The following is a 27,847-nucleotide window of genomic DNA, read 5'->3' as shown; positions in this document are numbered from 1 at the left end:
ATCTCCACCCTCCACCCCCCCCCCCGGCTAGGCAGTCAGTGCCGTTTGTGACGTTTCGGTTTGGTTTAGACTGAACTTGGAAGTGACTTTAAAAATGGCACAGTTTAGGTCCAAATGGGGGCCAGGGTGGAGGTGGGTCCACACTCGGGATGTTCAAGGGTGAGTACCTTCCCGGCTGGTTCAGAGAGGACGCCATTCTTGGTGGAGCCAGTTCTGGGGTGCCAGCCCCCTGAAGAACCCCAGCTTCCTAGAAAACGCCCCTCACGGCCCCCTCTCGGTCCCCACGCAGTGCCTATCTGACACCGGGAACTGCAGGGGTGGTGGAGTGCAGAGGTCATGGCCGCCCAGCGTCGCACTTGTGACTGAACTGGGAGGAAGAGTCTTGAGGGCACCTGACTGGATTCAAGTGTTCGCTAACGGCCCAAGGACGCTCCCGGTGCTCCCCGGCAGGCGCCCGCCTGGCCCTGGGCTGGGATCTCAACAAGTCCCTCCCGGCCTCTGGGCGACGAGGGCGGAGAGATGAGGGGGAAAGCTGGTCAGTGGGTAGAGGTGGTGGATTTAAAAAGGAAATGTTTATTTTCCTTCAGGATTATGCACCGGGCCACCCGAACCCTGGGCCACATCCTTTGGTCCACTCGCTCACCCCTCACCCCTCACCAAACACACTGACCTCAGAATAGAAGGTGGGAGTTTGATTCTTGCCATCAGGCCTCATCTGTCAGCGTTAAGCCGGTGCCTTTATTTGAGGGGCTGGCTCAGTATTTTGGCATCTCTCTTCCTGGCTACAGCGCGTGTTCCGAGCCGGCTCCTCACAGTCCTCCTTTCTCAGGCCCCTGGGGGCCTGGCCAGCGGGTCGGGCCCTCTCCCTCTTCCACTTGAACCAGGTCTGGGAGGTACTACACCTTTAAAATGGGTTGGCTGTCCCCGGAAAATTCCACCCTGCCTTGTTTTTGTTTTTTTCCTTTTTGGGGGTGGGGGGGTGGGGCAGAACTTTCTGCCAGCTACACAAGCACCAAAGAATTGCTTTTGAAAATGAGATCTATTGCTGGCAAGATCAATTCAAGTGGTAAAAGTGTATGACAATCTCTAAGTGTACATATATAATTATATGTAAAAAAAAAAAAATACAAAGAAAAATTTACCAGTTCCCATAAAATACATCTAATTCAGTAAGAAAGCTCTGCCTTGCCCCGGACTTCTGCCCATGGGTTGTTATTTTTTTGTTGTTTTCTTTTTGTACAAAATATCCCCAAATCAACACAAAATACACATACGCACGACACCACACACACACACACACACACACACACACACACAGTAATATTTTCTGTGACAATTAAAAAAAAAATCCTAGTGCAAATATAAAGCTCTGTAAACCTGGTCCTATGAGAATCTAATGTTAGTAAACAGCAGGAAAGCAGCCGTCGGCCCGAGAGAGCTCACATCATGGTCTCCACGATGATGTGGGTGGGTTTCAGGAGAGTGCCGTTCATGGTCGAGTGGGAGCTGTAGAGAGCGGCCCCGTCTCGATCCACGGCCCAGCGGTTGGCCTCCCTCGGGGTCAGCAGGTACTTGAGTCTCTGGAGAAGGAAGAGGACAGGCGTGGGCAGGGGGGCAGGCGGTCTGGTTCCCTCTCACCCGCCCTCTACCCCAGCTGGGCCCCGCCCGCGTGCCGTTTGGCCTTCCGCTAACTACTATCCTCTCTGCACCTCCCGTTTCATCCACCGGCAAACAAAGACCTTGAACTAAGGTTCTCCTGAGGTCCCTTCATCCTCCCAGTTGGCAAATCTGTGAGGCAAGGAGCCCTCCCCCAAGGTCCCCAAGAGAACCGATGGCAGAACTGGGACCCGGACTCGGGACTCCTGCGCTCCATCCGTCAAGTGTCCACTCAGAAATGTGAGTGGAGAGCAGCTGTGAACAAGACGTTCTCTGTCTAGGCATTCAGTTTACAAGGCTCCAAAGCTGCTGACTAAAAGCTACGGTAACCACTGGCCGAGCTGAGTGCACGCTGCCAGCTGTAGCTTTCCATCACCTTCTCCAGTTCACTCCGGGGCCCGCCCCAGTGGCTTCCCTCACCTGGGTTGCCTGCCTGGTCCCTGAGGACTGGCTGGAGGCCACAGGTAAAGGGCGAGGGGTGGGATGCAGGAGGCAACCAATCGATGTTTCTTTCTCTCTCTCTCAAAAAATTTAATAAATAAAATTCGTTGAAAGGACATGAATTAGTGACCTGTTGGGTGTCTTTGTGCCCCGCCCCGCCCATGGTTGAACTATGTAATCGCTCTGGATACTGACCAATCAGAACAGACATCCAAGCTCCTCTGCTATGCTTCCAATTAACCCTTCAGTTTCAGGATGGTAGGGACATTCTGGGAATTCCCGGGGAAGGGCTGGGTGGATGTAGTGTATAGTGTGTATATATACCCAGAGGGCTCGGGGCAGTAGCTATTGCCTGTATGTCCCCGGGCTCAGTATTTCAACATTTTGACAAATAAAAGGGCCAGCCTGGCTGCATATGGGGTCTCTCCCTGTGTCCTCTGAGGAAATACAATGAGCTGAAGCTGCAGGAACGCCCCAGGCCGAGCTCCGTGATTTCCTCCCTGGCACGGCCCTGCTTGCTTCCTCTGTCTGGAGAAGGCTGGTCCCTTTCTGCCAGGCCTCTCTCCCCCCAACAACCTCCAGGCCATTCCCCTGCCCACAAGGAAACCCACCCAGTCCACGGGGAGCCAGGGCCCCGGGACATCCTGGCTCCAGATTTTTAAGAGAATAACAATAAAAACAGCCCAGAACAAAACAGTGCACTCTTGGAGCCCACCCAAGCCCAAAGGTTAAGGGAGATTCTAAGAAAAGGATTTCTTGGAAAGTGCCCTGGAATCTACAGTACTGTCTGAGGAATTTCTGGGAGGAGGTGGGAGGCCGGGAGGGGCGGGGGTGGGGGGTGGGGGGGGGGGGGGGAGACTGGCAGGCACAGAGGCCTGAGAGCTGCAGGTTCGGCCTGGGACAGAGGTGGCCTCTGAGGTCGGGCGGCAGACAGGTGGGTGGCTTCTGGGACCAGGGTGGGCTGGGCTCCTCTGCAATTTGACCGCAGGGGTTCCTCCCCGGCTCCTGCCTCGGGTCTCCGGGCTTCAGAAATGCAGCCCCCACGGCTCCCAAGATAAAGCCAAAGCTCTGAGCTTGGCGTCCAAAGGTGCTGCCACCTCTCCAGCCTCGTCACCCACCCCCCAGAGCGTGCCGCTGCCGCCTCCTGGCACCGCGTCTCGAATTCTCTGCGTGGCAAATGCCCCCTCCTGCTCCAGCCCTGCCCTGCATGTCCCCACAGAGCTCCTCCCATGGGAACTGTACTTTGTTCCAGCCCCCCCTCCCCCCCAATGCACCCTTCTGCCCACAATCTCCACCCTCCATGGGGCAGGTAGGCGTGCAGGACTCAGGGAAAAGGACGTGTCCCAGGTCACTCAGCCTCCCCCGCCCCCATGCAGCCCGGCCCCGGCCCCGAGTGCTCACCACGAGGAACGGCCCTTCCGTCTGGCAGAGGCGGATGACCATGACCAAGGGGACGCACACCATGGAGGACAGGGCCAGGCTCCAGCCCAGCCCGATGGCCCAGGTCGGGTACACGTACACTTTGTTGTAGGTCAGGGGTATGTACTTGACGAGAGAGAAAATGAAACATCCCTGTGGAGAGATGGGGGCAGTCAGGGGGGTCCTGGCCATCGGGAGGCAGGTCCCACCCCGGGGGCCTCACATCCTCCTCCAGTCTGCAGCCTAAGGCCCCCCCCCCCCCCGCCCGTGCAAACCGGACCACGTCACACCTCACTGCCCTGGGCACCTCAAAACCCTCTGCGGCTCCCCTGTGCCTTCAGGATGCAGTCCTCGCTCCCCAGCCTGGTAGGAGCCACCAGGAGCTGCACCCCTTCCCTCTCACCTGCCCCCACCTCTGCCTCCACGTCTACAGTCCAGCCGCCCTGGACCCCTTCGAGCTCCTCAGCCTCAGGCCCCGAGGCCAGGCTGTTTCCTATGACTGGACCTCTTTTCCCCTCACCTCCTCCTCCTGTTCCTGATTTAGCTCCCATGGTCCTGCCTCACTTGCCCAGGCCCTGCCCAGTCCCAGCCAGGCACCCAACTTTCCCTTCCCAGAGAGCACGGGGTTGCGATCACTTCGTCGGTGCAAGCCGCGCCCACCCAGCCTGAGTCAGTGAGGGCGGGAGGTGTGTGTGTTGTTCCCCAGTTTCTCTAGCACTTGGCGAAGTCCCAGGTGCACACAGCAGGTGCACAATAAATGACAGCTGCTGGGTGAGAGTCTTTCCGCCCCTCCCCGCCCATCTCCATCTCTGAGACCCAGACCCAGACCCAGACCCAGAGCCCAGGACAAAGTGTGGAGCTGGGCCTTGCCCACCTGGGTGCCCACAGCCCAGCTTTCAGCCCAACAAATTGACCGGTGGCCTCAGGGCCCATGAACAGTGGGATGGATAAGGTGGGGTCATGGGGCCCGGGGCTGGTTCGCAGCCTCCTTGTTCTTGGGAGCGCCCAGAGCATCTCTCTGCTGGGAAGTCCCTCTCCAGTCACCAGCCCCACCCTGCCACAGGAACACCCCATCCCAATGTCTGTGCCCTCTCCCTTGGACGTCCGACGGCTCCTTAACTTAACCAGTGGCCGGAAGCGGGCTCGCGAGCCCTGGAAGGGTTTGGGGAGAGGTGACGCGCTCTATGGCGGATCTCCGAATTCCTCGATGCGCCCCGATAGGTCTTCCTCTCTGAGAACCCTTTGCCTTTGCATGGGCTGGTTCCTTTGCCAGGAACGCCCTTCCCGTTTTCTCTTCCTGACCAGCTCCTACTCATCCTTCAAAACTCATCTCGAGATAACCTTCCGGAGCAGCCTGCCCCACCTCCTTCCGGGTGGGGCTGTGCTAGGCTTGTTCCAGGACAGCGCTGGTCAGCCGTGAATGCAAAACAGTTCAGCAGGTGAGAAAAGGCGACCCCCCACAGGCAGGCAAGAGGAAACTCACAACACAGAGAACTGGAGTGACCACGGCCCAGCTGTACTTCATCCATGGCCCAGGCCGGTAGCCGATCATGTCCTCAATGCCGTCATACAAGTTATCACTGCCTGCAAGACACGGGCAGACAGATGGTGACATGGTGCCCAATGCCAGGACAGCACCCACCCCGGGAGCAGCAGAGCCAGGGCTCAGTGCCATGAAGGGTCTCTGGGGCCTGACCCTGGTCCTTGCATCTTACAGCCCATAGACCCATGGACAGCCGGTGTTTATCTGAAATTACTTCAAAAGTAACTGGGCATCCTGTATTTTTGGGGCACCGTAGGCATATCCCACTCCAAACCCGATTTGACCAATCCAGGGTCTCAAGGAGGTCTAGTGGACCATCCCGGGCCCCCAGAGTTATCACACAGAGGCCCCTGCAGAGCCAAGTCACGTGTTTGCCACAACACGCAGTCACACCTTGCACCTCCAGCACAGGGAGCAGCTGTAGTGTGGCTACAACAACAGTATGTGAGTGGGGAGGGGCCGCCTTCGGATGGGAAGTCCAGGGCAGGAAAGGCTTCATGTTCAACTCAGAATGGGTTCCCCCTTAGAATTCTGTTTCTGGAGCTTCTAAACGGTGAGGCCCAAAGGAGAGACTTGAGAGAGGACACGCAGGAACCGGCACTCACCATAAATCCAGGCAACAACAAAACATTCAAAGAATGCAACCCACAAGAGGCATACACCGCTAGCTGCATAGTAGTCAAAGAGTTGAAACACATACATGCCACCCTGTGAAGAAAAAAACAGAGAAGTTTGATTTGGTATCTAATTCCCTTAATATATAAAGAGCTCCGGCATATCAATAAGAAAATGTAAAAGAAAATATAATACCCAAAGGAAAAATTGGCAAAGACTATATGATAACAGAGTACCTGTGTATAAAGATACTCCCACTTCATGTTTGGAAAATTTAATCTCACACACACACACACACACACACACACACACGTGCACACACACGGAAAAAATACAGCAAAGCAACGTCTTCCTTAGCAAAAAAAATGATGAGTTCCCTGAAGCCTGCTCCACAGGGAGGTACTTAAAACCAGCCATGGCCAACAGGAGACTTGAGGAACATCCAGCTGCTCACTGTATGGACTTGTGATCTACCTTTTTTGGGGGGGAGGTTTCTTACAGATACTTCTAGGAAAATGCATTTACTTTTGCTTCCAGTAAGGAAAAGTGGTGATGGGAAACCCTGAATTGAGTTTGGGGGCCAATGCAACCCTTTGCAGGAGAATATGGGGAGCGGGGTGGGGAGAGGTACTGGAGAGAGCATGCCCCGGGCCTATGCTAAGCTCACATGCCTACGTTATTTAGTACGAGAATCTTTTCTTCTCTGGCCCACCTCTTGCTAGACGTGCTGATCCACTGCTGCCTCAGACACTCCTTTCCTCGCTTGCTTCTTTGTCCCACTTTAAACGGATCCTCTCTGGCCCCTGCCCACTCTCTGCACAGCGCACCCTCCGGCCTCGGTCAGCACCGCCTACAGTATTTACCCCCGAGCCACCTGCCCCAGGCCTGAGAAGGGCGCTGCACAGTCAGGGTGAGCAGAGCTGTTGTTAACAGGGATTTTAGCTGAGCCTCCCCGCCCCCAGGCCTTCCAGGACGAGGAAGACAGAGAGCAGCAGTGTGGCCAAGCTAACAGGAGAAAGGGGAGAAACTGAGTCAACTGCTGGCTTCCCTACAGTGTAGGCCCCTGGCAGGGCAGGACCCCTGAATTGGGTGGGGCTGGATTACCCATCCTGGTCCTCTCATCCAGCTGCTGGGGGGACCAGGGAGGTGGTATGGCCTCAAACTGCTCTGAGTTCTCGGGGCACCAAGAGCCCTATAAGGGGAGGCCCTTCGGGCCAAGTGAGAGAGCCACCTACCTCCGTCACCATGGTCAGCCCCAGCAGGTAGCTGATGCTACATATCAAGGCGATGAAGATTTCCCGACGGAAACCCTTCCTTAGGAAGGATGGGTAAAGATCAACCAAGGATGTGATCTGTCCTTCAACTTCAACAAACTGCGGGGGGAAAGAGAGAGGTTGAGCGGCAGATGCCCAGCACCTCCCTCTGCTGAGAGAGAGGGGCGCAGCACCCAGTCAGCCTGTGGGGTCAAGTCCAAGAGTGGGAACTGGTCTTTGGGCGCGGCCTGCCCGTCAGGCCACGGTGGCCCATGCACAGTCCTCCCCGCGTTCCACAGCTCGCATCTCTGCTGAGGCCGTCCTGCCACCAGCACGCCTGGCCCTCAGAAGTCAAGCCTCAGCTCAGGAATGACCGCTCCTTGGAAGCCAATGCTGACTCCGCCCTGGCACGTGTGTTGGCATGCGTGTGTCAACAAGACAACCTCCTCACACGTTGGTCTCGGTCCTCTCTGAAGCCAAGGGTAGTGCCCCCTCATTTCCAGGCCTCGAGTGCCCAGCTGGGCCAGGCACCTGGGACTGCTCAAATGGGTGGGTAACACAGGGCGAGTCTGGGCCTCAGTTTCCCCATCAGATTCACGTGGTGGCTTTTAACTCTTTGGGGATCGTAAGCCCACAAGGGAATTTTGCACGTGTGCGTTCCCACCTACATGCCCATGTGTGTGAGCTCAATGCAGCCACGACTCCAGGGCTAATGGACTCTGGGACCCCATCCCTGAGATCCCAAACGTGCGGTAATGTTCTAGACTGAGTCTCAACCTTTCTAAAGCTTCCCATCTTTGCACCTAATCATTTATCTTGGAGACCCATAGCATTCCATGGAGAGCTGCCTCGTTTTTTAAACGGCAGCTTAAAACTCCATCCTGTGGACACGTGCCGTCAGAGACCTAACCAGTGCCAGCAGGTGGCTGCCAGCCTCTGCAGCTACTGACCTGGGCAAGGACTCTTCCCTCCATCTCTCCTGAGGCTCGTGTGCACAAGTACCACTTCAGGATTAAAGGGCCCCTAGCCTCATTTTACATTTGATGGCCATAGACAAACTGCCCTGCCCACTGACACATCCTCTGAGTCCTTTAAGGCCTGTTCCTTCCCTGGGAGAGGCTGCTGGGAAGGCATGTTCCCTCAGCATTCCTACAAGCCGGCTCCAACCACGTACTCCCCTGGGACGCACGGCAGGAGGAGCAGGGAATACCAACGAGGAACAGGTAGGTCCCTTTCCTGTGCTGAAGGGGCAGGGGAAATAAATGACTCTTTGTTGCCAGGGACTCAGGGAAAAGAGGACCAAGAGGCTCTTGAAAGGAGCCCAGATACAAGGCGCTGATGGTTCGACCTCTCATTGATGTGCCCGCTGAAGGCGTTTTGAACCCAAATTACTACTGAAAAATAGCAAACCTGCAGCTCCAAGGTTAGCCTCAGCAGGAGTTTAAGAACAAAGGTTCGTTCTTTTCTTGAGATGGGAAATTATAGACGGGGAGATCATGTGAGCCGGGGCCACGACTTGCACAAGCCCCTCTTCCAGGTGGCCTGCGTTGCTGGAGAACACCGTCCCCTCACTCCCTCCCCACCAGCCCCTTCAGACCTGCCTCACTTAATCGCTACGTGACCCTGGCTTCTCCAAGCCTCAGTTTCTCCCTCTGTCAAATGGGAGGGCCTTGCCTGCTCAGCAGGGCTGCTGAGACAGATGTGAACTCATGAGCGTGAACTGGCAATGGGGTGATTCACTGGTTTTAACACCTATCAGGGGCTGAGAGGGGGGACTCCTGGGACAGGGGCTCCGGCCCTCGTCTTGTGATGTTTGTTCACAAACTGTGTCCCCTCGGGCAGGCCAGACACCCACAGGCTCCTGCCTCCACGTGGGCAATGGACCCACTCCCTCTCACCAAGACCGCTCAGCGGTAAGATGGCTCCTAAGCCGGAGAGTGGCCCCCAAACGCTAGAGAGCGTGTCCTGGAGTGAGCCAGCGTCACGCTCCTCCATCAGCGAGAGGCCTCCCTAAGGGGGCCTGTGGGTCTCTGCGCTCCCAGAGGTGGCAGCTACCTGGGGAGACCTCAAAGGGAAGGCAGGAGGGACAAACTAGCAGGTCTGGGAACAGGCAGTCCGGGTCAAGTCATGGCTCCACCCATTAGCCAGCTGAGTGTGGCCTCGGGGGGGCCCTCATCTCTCCATGCCTCGGTTTTCCTGGATTCGGACATTGTGCAAATTAAGGAGCTAACACAGGAACAAAAAGCCAGACTGGGGAGAGGGGGACTGGGAAGTGAGTGTTTAATGGAAACAGGTTCAGGCGGGGAGACAGGAAATTCTGGAGATGGATAACGGTGATGGTTGCACAACCATGTGAATGGACCGAACGCCACTGAACTGCACACTTCAACACGGTGAAGATGAGCAATGTTCTGTCCTGTGTATGTTACCACACGCACGGGCACACAGAAAGCCTGGCATGGAGCCTGGCCGTGTGAGCACCTCACAGGGCAGGGCTCTGACCCTGTCAGTGCTGGTGGTGTGTGAGGTGGCCAGCGGCACTGGCAACACCTTCCCATGTCCCCAGGTTCACAGCGTGCATAGGGGAAAGGAGGATGCCAACCTATGCCACCGGACGGGAGACACCAGGCCTCACCCAGCTCCCCGGGACTAAGCCCGCCACGGCCCTTGCTGGTACAGCAGGCGGGTCAGGTAAGGGCTCTGAGCAGAGCTCCACGCTGTGAAGTGGGAAGAGAACCATTCCCTCCGAGGCTGGCTTCGAGCGCCCACTGAGGTTCCCTTAGTGCCTCGAGCTCAGAGGTCCCCACCTGCCTCCCCGGAGAAAACCTGACGAATAAAACCACCTCCGCTTGCTCAGGAAGCAGTTTCCGTAGCCCGAGAGGCCTATTTTGGGCCCATGGCGATGTCAGGCTTCATCATTTATTAACCTCTCTCTATTTTTGTTTTTTTGCTTTCACTCAGAGGTCTGGAAAAAGTTATAAAAGCCATTTGCTTGGGGCCTCCGAAGGCCAAACTCATTAACTAGGAATGATTAATGGAGCCCTCCTGCTGTTTACACAGCTCAAGCCCATCAACAACTGTGGGAGCATTTTGTTTTCAATCCCCCAAATGCTTTCATTCTGTCTTTTCTGCTAATCCTGCTCCCTTTTCTGCCAAATCCTTGGCTCTGTTCTTGACCTTGCTGGTGGACCGCCTCCTCTGCTCTGCCTGACCTTCTAAGACTTTCCTCTGAGTTTCCGGGGACCCGCCCTGGGCACTGGCTTTGTGGCTGCTGCCCTCCGGGTGGGCGGCAATGCCCTCCTGAACTGGCCACGCCCCGCCTCTCACTGGGTCTCGGATGACCCACAGCCTTCATGAGGCAGCCAGACCCCCCAGGCCACACCGGAGGCTGCAAAAGGCCTGCCGTCAGGGACTGCCCTCAGGTGCTGGCCCCTGGGTGGCGGACACCACATGCAAGATTCTAACTCGCCTGGGCACAGGACCAGCCTGCCCTGCACACAGCTTCCCACTCCCGGAGTCACGCCTGTACTCCTGAGAAGACCCCGGTGAAGACACACGGATCTCCAGGGACAGGTGACCGAGAGCTCATGTTATTCATCCTCCCAGCACCCCTGAGGCTCTGTACGAGGCATTGTCCCTGGTGCTTCAGACCAGGCAGTGGAGATTCAATCACACCCATTTGCCAGAGGAGGAACGTGAGGCTCCGAGGGGGAGGAAATGTGCCCAACATCACACAGCAGCTTGGGGGGCGTAGAACTGGGTGACTCCCAAGGCAGACGCAGCCCTGGTTGGTGCTCACTGAGCACCAGGGGGAGGCCTGAGCCCTGAGGGGCCGGGCCGTGGGGGTCAGGAAGCGCAGGAGCAGCCTCGGTGGAGTCCGGCCCCGGAGGGCAGGAGCCAGAACCGCCAGAGGACAGGGTGGGTTTGAGGGGGGCTCCGAGCTTGGCTGTTGGGGAAGCACTGGAGGACCAGGGTCGCACTGGGGGGACAAGCTCCCCGACTCCTGTGCTCTAGGGAGCACAGAAGGGAGGGGTGTGTGTAGGCCTCCCCGGCCCCACTCAGGACCCGCCATGCTGGCCGGGCAGGGACCCCCTTGTGCTTTAAGCAGAGGCCTTTGTCCCTTCCCTCCTTTGCCCTTGTGCCTTGCCTATCCTGGGCCCCGCCCCGCCCCGCCCCGCCGCTCCACGGGAGCGCAGCATTTCGGTGCCGGCCTTGCCCTTCAGTTCCCACCTCTGGCTGTTTAACCACACCCTTGGTTGTCCATTTCCCCTTGCTGAGGTCAAAACCCTGAGCTTTGGGGCAGACGTCCTGCTTGCTGGCCGCAGCGGTGGCGGGTCTGATGTGAGGGTGGGGCGGGTGGAACCGCCTCACACGTGGCCAAGGAGGCTTATCCAGAACCAGTTCCCCCCACCCACCCGCGGGCAGTGCCCCCCTGGGGCCAGCCCCTCCACCTGCACATACCTGGCTATCCAGTCCAAGCAAGAGAAGCATAATAAAAAAGAGAATGGACCAAAAAGTGGGCAGCGGCATCATAGTCACAGCTTTCGGGTAGGCAATGAAGGCCAGGCCGGGACCTAGAGGGAAGAGAAGATGGGGAGGGGCAGAGGGGGAGGCACGTCAGCACCGAGACCCGGGGCACCAGAGCGCATACAAAGACACGTTGGTCTAAGGCGGGTCTCCCAAACCCAAAGGCAGGGAGGAGCCGGGCCTGAGCTCCTGCCTGGGAAAGAGACCGGGCCCGTCTCGCTTTGGGTGGGACGCACGGGCGCACAGGCAGGGCCCCGTTTTAGCATCTGTCTCCTAAGCAGCAGCACCAGTGGCCTCCTCACACACCAGAATCCGGACGGACAGACGCTGGCTATTTGGGTGGGGAACGGGACTGAGCCTGGACGCACCCTGCCCGCTTGGAAAAGGAGCGCCCCTCCCCCAACCAGAGCAACCATGCCAACATTTGCTGGAAGGAAGCAAGGGAAGTCCTGGTTACCTGACTGCTAAATCCCCGGTTGCAAAGAAAAGGTTTCCACTAAAACACTGCATGAGTGGAAAGAAAAAAGAACAGAGAACCATGCCCAGCAGGGCGAGGGTCTCTCCAGGGGTGCCTCTGTGCACCCACCTGACCAAGGTCAGAGCCAAGGCCCCACGCTGAAGGGAGGGGTGCGGGGGGCAGGCCACCAGGCCTGGGAGAGCCCCGGCCTCTATTCAAGTCCTCATCCCACCTGCTCCTCCATCTGCTCTTTACATCACCACATGCCTCTCAGGGCCTCAGGTTCCCTGCCTGAGCAGTGAGGGCAGGCTGCCATCAACGGCTCCCAAGGAGCCTTCCCGGGTTCAGACTCCCAGATGCTGACACTGTTCCCCTAACAAAGGGCTTCCGGTTTCTAAAGAGGGGACCGCAACGGAATCTGGTGGCCGGACTGGGGACAGGAGCCCCATCAGCTCAGGGGGTGCCTTTATGCCTGGACACATTCTGGAGACATGAGAAAGGTCTCCCGTCTCCAGCCGCCTGAGAGAAGATGCATGGGGAGGAAATGGGTTGTCACTGAGGCCTGTGGGTCCAGGAGACGGGAGAAAAAGTAAAATCCACAACTAAAAAAAAAAAAAAAAGTCAAGAAAAGAGACGTGAAACAACAAAGAGGAGGGATATTTAAGCAGATATCAGAACCAAAGGAATGGTTTAAGAATGGGGGCGGGGGAAAAAAACTTTGAAATAAATTGGAGCCAGAAACCACAGCCCACAGCATTAAACACAAAGGTGGCGGTCAAGGGCGGGCCCTTTTACAATCCAGAGTCCACCCAACTTGAGGAAAACCCAGCCCTGACCGAGCGTCCTCAGGCGGCTAGAAAACTAGCACCTAAGAAATGGTGGAAAGGGTGCTGTACTAACCCCAAAGCCCAAGTTGGACCAGGAAACCACACTCCCACCTAGGCTGGGGCCCCGGGCCCCCCAACACGTCAGCTCTGCGTGAGGAGTCCAGTCCAGCCCACTTTGAGACAGATGTAAAATGGGACCCTCCCCCCGACCCCTCGTCCTCCCCCCCCCCCCCCCCCCCCCGAGGGCCTGTGAAGGTTCTCAACGCACTCGTTTCTGTATTTCAGTTTTGCCTTTCTCAAGCCAGCCTCTGGGAGCGGGCCCGGGCGCCTGTCTAAAGCGCACGGTGAACTCTAGAGAGAGACGTCCCTGTGAGAGACCGCGGCCCCGAGCGCTCTGCGTGCCCCTGTGAGCGGAGAAAGCGTCTCTCTGCATTTCATTTGCACTCCGTTCAGCTAAATAATGATCTCGTTCAAATGCACTTGGCTCAATAGGGTGCTTGTTGAAAGCTTGTTAGAGAAATAATCGCCCTTGAGGTGTCGGCTGTTCAGACATCACCGTGGGGGATAAGCGCAACGCCTTGGAAGTGGACGGGAGGAAGAAACAACTGAGGTCGACAGCGTCTGCACACACATGGAAGTGCCTAGTTGTCCGCAGAGAGCTATCGATACATCTCTCCCACCACCAAGTTCACTCCGTGCTCCTGGCCATTCCCAATCCATCGGAATCCGTTTGCCAGCCCTCGACCGGGGAGAAAAGCCATCTGCGAAGGAGGTGGATACCTCCCTTCACCACTCTGTCAACTCAGGTGGTGTGGATATTTCTGGATTGTCTCAGGCCTGCCTTTGGGGGCTTCTCAGGGCAGGGAAATGATGGCTGAAGGTCTGATTTGGAACTGGGGTCAGTGGAGAAATGCATCGGCCTGAAGCGTGGACCTGCCACGTTGGCCTGCACGTGTGGGTGTGGGTGTGGGTGTGAGGATGGGGCATGGCAGCATCTTTGCAAGTGAGGAGGAAAGCAGGGCCCAGGGGCTCAGGGAGGTCAGAGGAGCCCAGAGATATTCTTATACAGGAAGGGCCAGAGGTTGTCACATGTGCCGGCGGGGGCGGGGGGGGGGGGTGCGGTGCAGAAGGGAGGACACTCTCATATTGGAGGGGCCCTGTCCTGGAGCCCCCAGCTCTAACCCTGACAGACCCAAGCTGTTGCTCTCATCTATGCAGCAGACATCTGAATGCACAACGCTGAGGTACCCTTGACCCCCGCCCCAACTCTAGTCCCACGGGCAAGGATGACACCTTGGCAGGGAGGGACTCCAGCTGTGCCTGCCCCTGGCCTATGGTGGTCCCTGGTGTCAGAACCTTACATTCTCCTCAGGGCTTGAGGCGCCTCAGCCCAGGGCCCCCGCCAGCCTCCAAGAGGCCCCACAGAAGTCATGAGAAATTAGGAGGTCGAGCGGAGCAGAGGGAGGTATGTAAAATAACAAAACCTTGCAGGCCACGGATGGCCACCTTTCCAGTGAATTGGGCAGGACTGGGCAAGGGCAGAGAAGCCAGAGAGGTGGACTTGAGGATCCTGGGAGCCTAAGCCACTGCAGTTTTAAGGCCGCAGGTCCAGGACTTAGTGCATCATGGCCAGGCCTAGAATTTAGGCACCTGAGATACTGTGGTTCTGAGACTCTAGGATTCTAGCAACTGAAGACCTCAGGATTCTCAGATTCCCAAACTGTCCTGCTGGAGCCCCAGGATCCCAGCTTAAGATCCCAGGCTGTGAAGTCTGTGTTTCTAGGGGACTGTCCTGGGGGTGACAGTGTCCCCACAACACACCCCAATCAGATCTGTCCTGTCCCAGAGGGCGGCCTGCCACGCCCGGTGTCTCTCCCCACCCCAAGCCTACGGTGGTGCCTGACACAGAGAAGAGACTCAATAAATCAATAAACATCAGTGGAACGAATGAATGGGTTTGCTTAGAGGGAGCGCGCTGGGAGCAAAGTGCAAAATACAGAAACCAAAGCTGAGAAGGTGGTGATGGAATGCCGATTGGTGGCTGACTTGGGCCTGAGGTAGGAAAGTGGTTTCTGTTTCGGAAACCAGGAGTTTGCTGGGGAAGGAAGGGGAGGGGGGGAAGAGCACACGGAAGTAGCTAAATATTCCCCAACGTAACCAAACCCATGTTTCTACCACCCCTTGGGCCAAATCGCAATGAAAGTGTTTAAAATTTAGCTTTTGTACTCTTTGGTACTTGGGGGACATCTTGGTGGGGGGGGGTCCGTTTTGGAAACCAGGCTCGTCCCCCCCCTCCAAAGCCCCTGGGGTCTGGCTTCATGCCTGCAGTACTCAGCTTACACACTAGGTGGCAGTGCCCACCACCACTGCCACCGATACCACCATACCTGACTCAGCCACATCAGCAATGTCCACCCCTTGCTCTTGTGCCATGAAGCCCAGGATGGAAAAAATTGCGAAGCCAGACACAAAACTGGTACCACTGTTCAGGCATCCCAGCAGCATACAGTCCCTAAGTTACACATATGTCAGGGAGCAAGTTAATTCACAACACAAGGAAGCCACGCTCCCTACTTCTCTTTTTTCTTTAAACATCATCATCATTTCTAAGGTCCACCAGGCCCGCTGGCACAACACTTGCCTGTACGAGTTGTACTTGTACTTGTTGTAGCTCCCCAGTGAGGTCATGGCTCCCAGGCAGATGGCATAGGAGAAGAATATCTGGGTCCCAGCATCAATCCACACCTATGGGGGTTGAGGAGGTGGGTGGCAAGGAAAGAGAGAAAGAGCCATTAGACCTGGCCTCCTGGAGGAGGTAGTGCAGGTCCCTGGCCACCTGGTCACCGAGGACTGCACCTGAAAATGTGCAGATTCTCAACTGCAACTGGAGTCTCTGTGCTGAAATCCAAGGTGCCTTTCAAGACAACACTGAGCTGCAAGGAACCCCAGAAGTTGAAGAAACTGGGCTCGTAAAACAGATGGATCTGGATTCCAACCATGGAATCATTGTGGGCAAGTTAATATGACTCCCGAAGCCTCAGTTTGCACAGTTTTGCATCTGTAAAATGGGTTCCACGGCCCTCCCCACAGAGCTGTTTTGCAGGTTCAAAGAATAGTCCAGTACCAGTGGCCTCCTGGTAAGTCAAGGCTGTTGTCATTACTGTAATTGTTATTGCCTGGGGCCCCTGAGTTAGAATGGAGAAGAATCCCCTAATGCCGTGGTCGGCAAACTGTGGCTCGCGAGCCACATGCGGCTCTTTGGCCCCTTGAGTGTGGCTCTTCCACAAAATACCACGGCCTGGGCGAGTCTATTTTGAAGAAGTGGCATTAGAAGAAGTTTAAGTTTAAAAAATTTGGCTCTCAAAAGAAATTTCAATCGTTGTACTGTTGATATTTGGCTCTGTTGACTAATGAGTTTGCCAACCACTGGGCTAATGGTTAATGCAGTGCTCTCCAGAACCCTCATTAGGCAGTTTTCCTTATGGCCTCAAAGCTGCCTTCCACGCAGTCCTCTGATGCTGTCCACCTCCCTCCCATCTACCTCTGGCCCAGGGCGAGAAGAGAGTGGGAAAGAGACCCAAAGCAGCAACCTGAAGGCTGAGGATCCTGGGGACAAAAAGATCCTTCAACAGGCCCATAAAATCTCCCAGGGTTTTCTCCAACTCCCTGTGGTCACGTGGCTGAGTGCCAAGAGGTGAACATTCAGTACTGATCCCTCAAGTTTCTCAGAGGTCACCAACTCTGAATTCCGTCCTTGGCCAAGGAAGCCAGCAGCTCTCCCACCCTCACGATGCAGCCCTCTTGGCTGGTGTAGGCAGAGGCCAGGTCCAAGGAGAGACTAGCTCAGAAAGACTTCTCTCTCCTCCCTGGCACAGTGCCTGAAGAAGACTCTATAATTGGCCTGCCTCAGGAGTCCTCGACAAAGATACACACACAGCTGGGAAAGCCCACGAGCGCTGTGAACCACCTGCCCCCGCCCAGTGGAAAAGTACTCGGGGGTGATGGTTTGGCTAGATTTGTGCACCCGAGCACCACGGCCCGGGAAGGAGGGAGGGCGGGCTGCCCTGCAGTACCTGTGGGTCCTTGAGGCGACTGATGTCAGGGTACAGGTAGAACTTGATGCCTGCGCCTGCCCCAGGCAGCGTCAGCCCACGAACCAGCAGCACCAGCAGCATAGCAAACGGGAAAGTGGCCGTGAAATAGACAACCTGCAGGGAAAAGGAGGGATTCAGGGGGGGCCTGGGGCACCTCCTGCTGCTGTTAAATTAGAGCATCTTTTCTAAGGCAGGGATTCTGTGGCCACGCTTGTCATTTCATTTGCTGTGTGACCTGGGGCATATTGCTTAACCTCTCTGGGCCACAGATGCCTCACCTGTAACCTGGGCGTTAAGGACTTACCTCATAGATTTACTGAGAGTCTATGAAAAAAAAACACCCTATAAATATTTACTAAATCATTATATTTGGAAATACAGTGGTGGACAAGACAGAGAACAAATCCCTGCCCTCGCATTCTAAGTGGACAGAGATTTTAAAAATGCAAAATAAGAGTAAACGATCAAGTGTGTATGAAAAAAGGCTTAGCCCAGTGGTTGGCACATGGCAATTAGTTCGTATTAGCTAACACAAATATTAGTATGACTCATGGTTAAGAATCAGAGAAGTGCGGGTTCCAATCCAGCTCTCTCCCCTCATTTGCAATGTGACCTTGGGCATCACGCTTAACCTCTCTGGGCCTGTTACCTCATGTGTCACATGGCGATAAGAGAAACAGAAGGTCGTCATCGGGAGGGGAGGCGAGGATTCAATAGGATGACGCTTCTGGCATAACCAAGAGTGCCTGGCACGTGGGCCCTCAAGAAATGGGGCCTGTTATTAACGTTGTGATTTTGCAGGAAGCACAAGGGAACCCCTGGGAAGGAAACGAGGCCTCCAAGGCCCCTCAGCGAGGAGGGGGAGGGCCCTCCACTTCCTTGGAGAGACGGGAGGCCCACAGCCTTCCCTGAGTCACATTGCACACCCCAGACAGGCCCAGTCCATGCAAGGTGTGCCCCAGAGAGGACCCAGGCTGGGCCTTCCCATCCCCAAGGGCCTGCCCTCCTTTCTCTCCTTCTCCCATCCTGAGAGCACTGGTCTCCAAACATCCTGTGGCCTCGGTTCTAGTGGATTTCCCTGTCTTTTTCCTCACAATGAGGAGACTCCCGGCAGCGTCTATGCCTGGAAGGAGCTCAAGGTGTGTGGCTGCGTGGACAGTGAAAGCCTGGCACTTCCAGCAGGGCACTGGCTGAGCTAGGACTCCCCAAGCACAAGCCCACGGCAGGCTCACCGTGCCCCCCACATTGATACACTGGCTACCTGTTGGCAGAGGGGAACTGAGGCTCAGCAGGGCTCAAAGACTCACGCAGGTCATCTGCAGAGCTCAGGATCTGCACTCAGAGCCCGACGATTGGGTCATGGAGCCCCCCCTCCCCCCCGCTCCCTCCGAGGGCCTTGGGGGCCAAGAGACGAGGGAGGAACCCCCACACAGCCAATGCGCCCGTTTTACAGGTGCGGAAACTAAGACTGAGGACAGGACAAATGTGCCCTGGTGTTGGGGGCAAGAGGCAGTGCCGGGGCCCAGGAAGGTAACAGACACTGACAGCGAGCGACAGAGCCCCCGGCCTCGTCCGGCTGGCACACAAACCCCCGATGAAGCCGAATTCTCGGGCAGCCACCGCCCTTTTGTGTGAAAACAACCAGAAAGGGGCTTTGGAAACGGGCAGAAAGGAAGCTCAGGGCTGTCTGACTCAGCTGTCCGGTCAGTGCCACCAGCCAGCATTTAAGCAGCGCTTACGGTATGCCTGGCACTATTCCGAGTGTGGCAACTCCTATATGCGGTTGGTCCTGCGCGAACCCTTCGAGGCAGGTTTTATTACTAGCCCCACGCTGGAGGCGAGGAAACTGAGGCCCAGAGAGAGTCCATCGCTTGGCACGCAGCACGTAAGTGGCAGAGCGGGACGCGCCCCAGAGCCTGCCTCTGGGTGACAACGCAGAGCAGTGAAGAGCCCCCGCGCCTGGCAGTTCAGTCCACCCTCCCAAAGGCCAGGGGGAGGCTGGAGCCCCCGAGGGCTTGGCGCTGGCTCACTGCGGGACAAGTTACTGCCCCTCCCTGGCTTCACTGCCCCACCTGTGAAGTGGGGCGCGCTCAGACCAGGTGAGCCCCGAGGTTCCCTCCTGGGGGAGGGGGGGGGGAAGAGGGGCCGAGAGTGTCAGCTTGGGATCACCCAGACTGGGGTTGTGGGGTTGGTACCCCCTTGTGCCAGCTGGGCCGCTGGGCCTTACCTCCAGTGTGTGTAGAGGGAGACGAGCGTGCTTACGGTGCCTAACGCTTGGCATGCAGTCAGCCCTCAGGAAACCTGAGCTGGGAGTACTCTCCTGATGATCCCAGAGGGCGGGTGGGCACGCTCCTGCCTCAGTTTCCCCAGCCACCCATTTTGCTTCTCCCGAGGCAGAGAGCCCGATGTCCCAAGGACGAGAAGGCGGACGTGGAGGGTGGGAGCCGGGCAGGAAACCCCAGAGGGGGTGAGAGAAGAAAACCAGCGCGGGCCCCTCCCTTCCTGAGGACAGGCCCCTGACCAGCTCCCACCTCTGGGCCGCGGGGGCCACACCCCGTGAACAATAGCTGCTGACAGCAGGCCCTCCCCAGAGGGCGGCCACTTCAAAGCCAGCTGCGCTCCACTGGGCTGGACGTCCAGGCGCGGCCAGCGGGCTTTGTGTCAGGGACACGGGACACCACGGGGGGATGGGGTGGCTTCCCTTGTTTCCCTGTATTTCGTTTAACAAGCACTTGGGTGGCGTTTACTGTGTGCCAGGCACTGTGCTGAGAGCTTGGTGCGTGTTAGCGCGTGCAGTCCTCCCAACCTGGAAAGGTAGGTGAGGAAACTGGGGCTCAGAGAGGTGACACTGGCTGCCCGGGCGGCAGAGCTGGTGGGTGGCAGAGGCAGGGCCTGTGCCTTGTGTTGGTTAGCGTTTTCCCCCAAACAGAACGGGACAGCCTCCCCGGCTCCCAGCCGCCCCCCGGCTGCCTCTTCACAGCCACCCTTGTTTTGCAGACTTTGCCACTCTGAGGACAAGCCCCGGAGAGCCCTTCTCTCAACTTTTCCGTGACTCCCCCGGGATCCTTGTGGGAGAGGCTGGTGCCAACCGCCGCCAGTGGCCCTCTGGCGACGGCCCAGCAGGCCTTGCCACGGGACGTGGTAGTTTTCCACTCTTGCTGGCAAACCTCGGCGGCTCCTCTGAGCCCTCGACCCAAACGCCCTGTGGCCCAACTGCCCTGCGAACTTGCAAGGACAGCTCTTCCTCCTTCTCCAGTGACAGCTGGGAGAGGGTGGCCCTCGAGGCAGGAGCAAGATGGGCGAATCTCCTGCTGCCCTGAGCTTCCTTGGGGGTGAAGGCGTGGGCAGGTGGGGCCACGGGCCAGTGCCCAGGGCCGCAGCAGGCCTGAGGGTCCTCACGGCACCCTGTGTGCTGCGGGCAGGGCGAGAACGGCATTGCTACCTCATTTCACACAAGGGGAAAATGAAGTTCAGAGGGGGGAAACGGATTTGCCCAGTCATGCAGCTCGTGGCGGGCAGAGCTGAGACCCAAAACCGGGCCTGGCTCTGACTGGCACCCTGCTTTATTCCTAAGCTCTGGAGGGAAGAGCTGCCCTGGAGGTAGCGATGGAGAGCCCCAGCCTCAGGCACGTGCGCCGTCCCTCCTTTGGGCCCACAGGACTGCACTTCCTGTGGGCGGGTCTGGGCGCCTGGCACCTTCCTGGACCAGGTGGCTGTGAACCTGGTCTGGGGCCGGGGCTGGGGCCAGGCCGGTGGACGAGGCCGGCAGTGGAGCGTGAGCCTCACTGTGCTTTGTCTTGGCTCCTTCGGGCTCGCCCAGGCCCTGCTATTGTTCTGGGAGCCACGCCTGGCCCTCAGGGGCGTAGGGCTGCTAAGGAGGAGGTTGTCTCTGGGGGCAGGCTATGGGGACCTTTGGCAAGTCACGTCTTCAACTGGCCGCAGATGCAGCCCGGAACTATTTTTTGCTTTGATTCTATTCTCCCGCCTCCCCCTCCACCCCATTATATCCCTAACGTTGCCCACAGTTCTAGATAGACACTGGCCTCCTCCATCAGACTGGGGGCTCCTCAAGGGTCTGAGTCAGACACCCCTCAGGACCTTTGCACTAGCTGTTCTCTCTCCCTGGAACTTTTTCTCCTCCAGATAGACACATGGCTCCCCCCCTCACGTCCCTCAGATCTTTGCCCGAAGTCCCCTTCTCAGTGAGCCTGGCCTGGCCACCCCGCTTAACACTGCACCCAACACCCCCTGTTCTCCTTTCCCACATTCTTCTTCCTCCTCATAGGTCCTGTCACCCTCTTACTCCTGTATACAGGGTGGGACCAAGGTAGGACTGCAGTTGTTCATGCAGGAAATAATACAGTAAGTAATAATACAAGAATAAACTCTCATACTTACAACTGTAAACCTACTTTTGCCCTGCCCTGTATTTTACACATTCCCCTCGTTACAATCAATGAATCTGTCAGCTCTTGGACCACAGGGATTTTTGTCTGTTTTGTGGGCCCCTGCGTATCCCTAGGCCCGATTCCTACAACAGTCCCTGGCAGATATAGAGGCTCAAAGCCTATGATCATGTATGTCTCCAGCACTGCTCAGGGCCAGCGCTCCATAGAAACTTCCTGAAAGACTGACCTCAACGTGGGGAAATGGAGGCAGGGTGAGGAAGGGATTGGCGCTTACTGTGGTCTATGCTAAGCATTGTGCTGGGTGCTGAACACACCTCACTTTAACCCTCTCTACCACCCCTTTTCTAGATGAGGAAACTGAGGTGCAGAGGTGAGGGAGCGACCTTGGACAAGTCCCTTCGCCTCCCCAGCTCAGTTCCCTCACCGTTTAAGAAGAGGAGGTGACGAAATGGGCTAACACAGCGGGGTGAGCTCCAGGGCGCTGACTCTTCCTGCCCATTCTGGGGTGTGCTGCTAGCTGGGGGTGTGCTGGGGGAGAGATTTCTGAAGCTTGGCCGGCTTCCTTTCCACTCTGGGTTTTAGGATCACAGGATGGCTCTGCCCTGAGAAACAGGCAGAGAGCACTCCTCTACAGCCATGGGGCCCCAGGTCTTGCCCTGCTGGAATCTGCAGAGCCATGATTTTGCCTAAGGGGCTCTTCAGCTGTGTAATTCCAAATTCTGGTGCAGCCAAGCCCCTCTCTGAACGACTTTACCACTGCCCACCGCTGTACCTCAAATGCCACTCTGACACACGCTTTTGACTTGTAGGGGCTGTTGATCTTAGAGATGTTCTCCCTGTCAAGATGCAAACGATGAGGGGCAGGGGGCAATGGTAGATGGACACGTAAAGGCAGATCAAGTGAACACCTTCGCTACGGCTTCGTGCCTGGGGTTCAGGCTCACACCTCTGACCACCACAGACCCTCTGCACTGCTGCTGCCATTCGAGTGGCCATGACCCCAGGCAGACAGCAGGTGATTGCTCAGCTCTGTTAACACAGAACATTTTAGTTATAGGCTAACATGTTCAGTATTGCCAATAGACATCTGTGTATACCTACAATCTTAATTATAAGCTGCCGTTTTAATTATCCACCCTCGCCTTTGTTAACAGCTAACATCCTAGTCATCATGTAATATATCAATCAGCAGCTCAGTTACGGCTAATGTTCTGATAAACAACCACCATCTTAATCATCAGTGAAAGCGTTCCTTAAGGAACATCTTACGTTACCAGCTAAAATGTTCTTGGCAAGGGAATTCAGTTAATTTGACTAAGCAACTTAAAAGCAGTGCTTCTCGAGCCTCAGTGTGCATTTGGGTTACGTCGGCTACTGCTCCAAGGCAGGTTCTGAGTTTGTAGGCCCAGGGCAGGCCGGCAGGGTCTGCATGTCTAATGAGCGCCCAGGGGGGTGCTGATGTGCTGGTCAGGGAACTTTGCAAAGCAAGGGTCCATTGAGAACTGGTTATTAACAGCAGAGCTGCAGAGAACCTCATTACCAGCTAACTTGTCAGTTACAACCTCAACATCAGTTATCTGCTAACATCTGCTCCACCGCCAGCACCTTGATGGGGAACCAGCGGTGTGTGGGAGCTTGTGCAGGCTCCAGAGAGCGCTGACGGTTCAATGTGCAGGAATTTCACGAGCTGGATGTTAATCCATCAATAACTTGAACGCAGACGTGGTGGCAGTCTTTATACCGTCAAATGAGGGAATGCTACAAACCAGGGCTTTGCCTGTTTTTCGAGGACTGGTTTATCAGCCCGCACCCCCTCCCAGGTCAGGGCCAGTCTCGGGCAGGGAGGACTGTGGGGCAGGAGGTGCTCTCTGGCGAGGGCCACTCTCCACGAGGCAGGGGAGGGAGAGGAGGAGGGACGGAAGCGCAACTCACTTTCCCCGTGGACTTGACGCCTTTCCAGATGCAGAAGAAACAGACCAACCACACGAACAGAAGGCAGAGAGCAAGGTCCCACTTCAGTGAGCCGGGGCTGTTGATTCCAGAAGACAAGCTCAGCACGTTGCGCCTTGAAGCAAACAGAACCGCAAGTCAGTCGGGCCAAGGTCTGGGGTTCAAATCCTAGATCATGTGCTGATCTGCACAGGTCACAAGTCCTCTCCAGGCCCTGGAATGCCCGGGAAATAGTTAACACCCTTGTCGCAGAGTTGTGGGGAAGTCAACCAGGAGATGAATTCAGACCCCTAAATCAGGTGAACCTGGGTTCAACCCAGCCTGACCTCGGGCAAGTTAAGCAAACCCCTAAGCCTCAGTTTCCTCATCTGTAAAATGGGTACTGAGTCCTATGTGATTGGTTCTCAGCAGACCCTTCTGCACTGGGATCAAAACCCCCAGCTCCACCGTATAATCACTGACGCTGGACTAATTACCCAACCTCCCAGACCTCAGTCGCATCTATAAAATGGGAGCAGCTACCATCCCCCAGCAGCTGCCCCATGCCTCTTTTGTTTTATTCGCCCGTTTCTTATGTGGGTCTCTCACTAAAATGTAAGCCTCAGGAGGACAGAGGATTCCACCTGTGGCTGTAGAACACCTACCCACCTCCTTGCATGGATTGTTGTCAGCAGAAACCCACACCAAGTACTAACGACAGGGCCAGGGGCTGCAGCCAGCCCTCGAGAAACCTGTAGCTGTTGCTGTTGTGATGCTGAGAGGCCCGGAGCAGCTCCTGGCACCTAAGCAGGTTCCCCCTTCCTTTCCAGGGGGGGGCGACAGTCTCGAAAGGAGGCAGGCAGACCATCTGAAGGACAATCAGCACGGGGCAGCCACCAACCCTGCCCAGCATCACACAGCACAGCCTGGATCTTTGCAATCCAAGAACCTCGCTCTGACGCACACAAGCAACTACTCACAGACACACTCCTACGGGGCAGATGCCATGTGAAGCCAGGGCAGGGCAGCACAGGGTGCTGATGGCTGAGAAGACCATGCAACTTAATGCCCAGAGACGCCCCCATTGTCCCAGAGCTCTGACTGCTGCAGTACTGACCAAGGGCAGCCACACTGAGCAAAGGGACATGGGCCCTGCCCACCAGCCCACTGGAGTCACCTGCCCACCAGATCTCCAGGCCACGGAGCCTGGGAGACAGAGCCCTCACTTCCCCCTGGGAGCTGCTAGGTTCCTTCTAACCAAAGTCAGCTCCCTACCGGAAGGCCACTCTTGAGCAGGAGAGGCAAAGAGAGGAGTGTGACTTCGTGCCTCCGTTTCCTCGTTTGTAAAACATGAATGGCACCTGCCCCGGAAGCCGCTGGGAAAGCCTTCCAGACCACCCCGGCCTCAGCCAGTAGTGGGATGTCCCCATGGCCATGGCTCTGGGGCAGTTTCATTGCTTTTATGTCCCCACAGAAGCTCCAACGTGAGGACCTTGGATAAATCCAAAATTCCCGCTCAACTGACATCCAAGCCAGACCTTTCTCTGCCGTGCCCCCAGCACCTAGACCAGCACGTGGCACATACTAGGGCCTCAATAAACACGTGTGGAGTGAATGAAAGGACTTAACTGCGGTGAATGGGAAGTTTGCGTGTCACTCTGGACTAATCCACGGAGTATTTCCACGAACAAGCCTTAAGAAGGGGCAGTGTTCCTCTGTGTCTTCCTTGCTGGTCCCCTGGACATCGGTGGGCCTCCCAGTAATGCCAACAAGGCCTTTCCTGTTTATCTCATCTGACCCAAGGCCTAGAGGTCATTTGCCCCCTTTTGCAGATGGAAAAACAAGGCTTGGAGGACCCCACTGCCCACAGACACACAGACAACAGGGGGCAGAGCTGCCACCCCCTATCCAGGCTCGTCTGACTCCAAAAGCCAGTGTCCTCTGGACTCCACCTAACCGTCCCTCTGATTCACAGAGAAAATAGAGCCTAAACGTTCAAAAGAACCTCTCCAGTCCCTGCTGCTGGCCGGGGTCACCTGGAACATGGACATCTCCGTAAGGCAGGGCTGGCGGCCAACTGCATCCCAGCTGGGGCCCTGCCAAGCACGGGGATCTGGCGGCCGCAGCAGCTTTAGAACAAAAAGCCATTCCCCGGGCAGCCTCCAGAGCTCGGTCCTTCAGTGAAGGCCCAGGGCATGCTGGGCAGTGGCCCAAGGCTTCCCTGTGAATGGGCAGCGTCGGGGAGAGCACTTTCCATCTCCACACCGTCGCTCCCTCCCCAACGCCAAGCACACCGCCCGCCTGTTTCCCGAGAAGCCTTCCCTTTGCTCCACAGAGGACTAACCAGGGTCCCTGGCTGTCCTCTCACACTGGATGGCACTCTGGGTGACAAGTCTGGCTTCACTGTCAGGTTGTAGACGTCCCTAAGACAAGAACCTCACAGACAGGCACACAGTCGGTGCTCAGCGAATGCTGAGGAGGTGCCCAGTCATAAGACGGCTTTTTCTTCTCTCCTCAAGGGCAAGTTGGCCAAGGAGCTTGACACCTGGGAGCCGGGATTCTGACCAAGCCCACGGCCAGTTTGCGGACACCTTCCTGCCTTCTCCCACCACCGCCTGGGAAAACCGGGGGCGCCCACCCGACTGAGAGGCTGCCACATCGGCTTGCGCTGGGCAATGACCAGCGAGGCAGACCACAACCACGAGACTGAGTCATCACAACGTGCTTTTACCCTTCCTGGTGGCCGTCTCCTTGGAGGATCTCAGTGCCTCCCGTGACGCCGTAAGGCACGTTTTCTCGGACCCAGCCATCCCATTCCCAAGAGTTTCTCTCTAGTTTCACGCGCATGTGTGTCCAAAGGCAGGTCCACCCCGCAGCACCGTCTATTAAGATAAAAAAAATTGGAAACCACCCAAATGGCCACAATAGGGCCAGAGCAGGCACAAAGACCCTGGAATGCTGAGCAGCCCAGGGGACAGCGGGAAGCCCCTGGGCCCTGATAAGGAGCTCCCTCCTGAGATAAATAGGGAACAAAGCCAGGTGAGGAACCGCGTATGGCCTGCTCCCCGTTGTGTCCAAAGCGATGAATGTGCATTGTGCCTGAACACGCACTTGTGCCAGGACATACAAGGCCCTGGTGGTGTCGCTGCCGGTGGGGAGGGGTCCCGGTGGTGGGAACGCGGGGGAAGAGGACTCACGTGGCGTCAGAGATGTTTTTTCATTGTCGGGATGTTTTTAATGTGCACGTTTCACCTTTCTACAAGTTACTAAATTCTAGAAAATGTTTGTAATGGGCTGTGCAGACATTCTAGGAATGGAATAATCAATCAGAGGCTGTCATAACAGAGCCCGACATGGGCTCGGGCCAAAGTGGCTGACATCCTGTCCAAGGATAGCTCAAGGGTAGCTGTGGAGGCCGGAACGTGAGTGGGTCTATCTGAATCCCTTTGTGAGAGAACCCCAGTTTAAAGGACCCTCCACAAGTCCCGTCCCTGTCAGACCCCATCACCTGTCAGACCAGGATCTGCTGGGCCTTCCCCGTGCTGCGGGGCAGTGCCACGCCCCCGAGGGACTGCCATGGTGCACTGCCCCTCACAGGTGCCCCCTGACCTGACCACGCCAGACTGTACAGGTTACCCCAAATCTTGCCACATCTCCCCAACACTGCCACTCCCCCCGCTGCTACCCAGGCAGTCTTTCTGCCTCCACTCTCAGTCCCCAGTTTGTTCTCATCCATCTGACAATACCCGAGTCAGGCGACGCCTCCCCTGCTCTCCATCCTCCCAGCGCTCCTACCCACCTGGCCAATGACACCCTCCCAACCTGCCCTAGTCCCGTTTGCCTCCCTGAATGTGACCAAATACCCTAGCATCTAGACCCAGACACCTTAAAAAAGGAGGGTGGTGACTATTGATGATACCGGGACCACAGGTGTAAAGGGGACATATCCAGGACAAGCTGTGGGTGGTCCCATCGCGAACCTCATCCCCAGAGGGCCCCTTCACGTCCTCCTTTAGCCACACTGGCCTCTGGAATGGTCCCAGGATAGGTGGAGCATGCTCTCGTCTCAAGGGTCTTTGAACTGGCTGTTCCCTCGCCCCACCCCCCTTCAGGCCTCTGTTTAAATGCCAGGGCAGTCTTTCCTGGCCACTCTCCTTCCCCTGCCCTGGCTTTATTTTCCATCATTTATCATCGCTTTTCTATTGTAATGTGATTTGTGGTATCTGTTTAATGTCTGTCTGTCCTACTAAAATGACATCTCCACGGAGGCAGGGCCTGTTTCTGTCTGTCTTGATCACTGCTGGATCCAGAATAGTGCCTGGCACATAGTAGGTGCTCAAGACACGAGCTGAGTAAATTAATTATTCCCATTTAATTGATGCAGAAACTGAGGCTCTGGGAGATCCAGGAATTCACCTGAAATTACCCAGATAAGAATCAATCCTGGGCCTTTTTTTTTTTCCCCCCCTGATGCCACCCTGGGGACCAGCCACCGGTGTGCTGGGTCCTACACTGCCCTTCACGAGGGTCCCCAGCACCCCAAACTTCCCTGCATCTCTCATACAAAGGGAGGAGATACAGAGGTGAGCTGCATTCTTGTCCAAGAATAGTAATGATTCATTCCAGGGTGGGATCCAAAAAAGAATTGCCTGGACGTCTGTTTTGAGTCGGCCAGCC

At 56.5% G+C, this 27,847-nt stretch overlaps 1 protein-coding gene across 3 annotated transcripts in view; it reads right to left on the bottom strand.

Annotated features, from left to right (window-relative positions):
* Positions 1-944: 944 nt before the first annotated feature.
* Positions 945-27,847, bottom strand: part of SLC6A6 (solute carrier family 6 member 6) — a 74,770-nt gene continuing 47,867 nt past the window's right edge. For all 3 annotated transcript variants that reach the window (XM_079794684.1, XM_079794682.1, XM_079794683.1), the window contains 10 exons: positions 23,174-23,306; positions 16,812-16,946; positions 15,380-15,483; positions 15,126-15,250; positions 11,389-11,501; positions 6,910-7,047; positions 5,665-5,767; positions 5,000-5,100; positions 3,499-3,669; positions 945-1,580 (listed from right to left, as the gene is read on the bottom strand). In XM_079794684.1, coding sequence (XP_079650810.1) covers positions 1,440-1,580; positions 3,499-3,669; positions 5,000-5,100; positions 5,665-5,767; positions 6,910-7,047; positions 11,389-11,501; positions 15,126-15,250; positions 15,380-15,483; positions 16,812-16,946; positions 23,174-23,306 — 1,264 coding nt within the window. In that variant the 3' untranslated portion in view covers positions 945-1,439. The remainder of the gene's footprint in view (positions 1,581-3,498; positions 3,670-4,999; positions 5,101-5,664; positions 5,768-6,909; positions 7,048-11,388; positions 11,502-15,125; positions 15,251-15,379; positions 15,484-16,811; positions 16,947-23,173; positions 23,307-27,847) is intronic.

The sequence above is a fragment of the Cnephaeus nilssonii genome (genome assembly GCF_951640355.1).
Source record: "Cnephaeus nilssonii genome assembly, chromosome: 17".
NCBI lineage: Eukaryota > Metazoa > Chordata > Mammalia > Chiroptera > Vespertilionidae > Cnephaeus > Cnephaeus nilssonii.
This window is presented reverse-complemented; position numbering and strand designations above follow the sequence as displayed.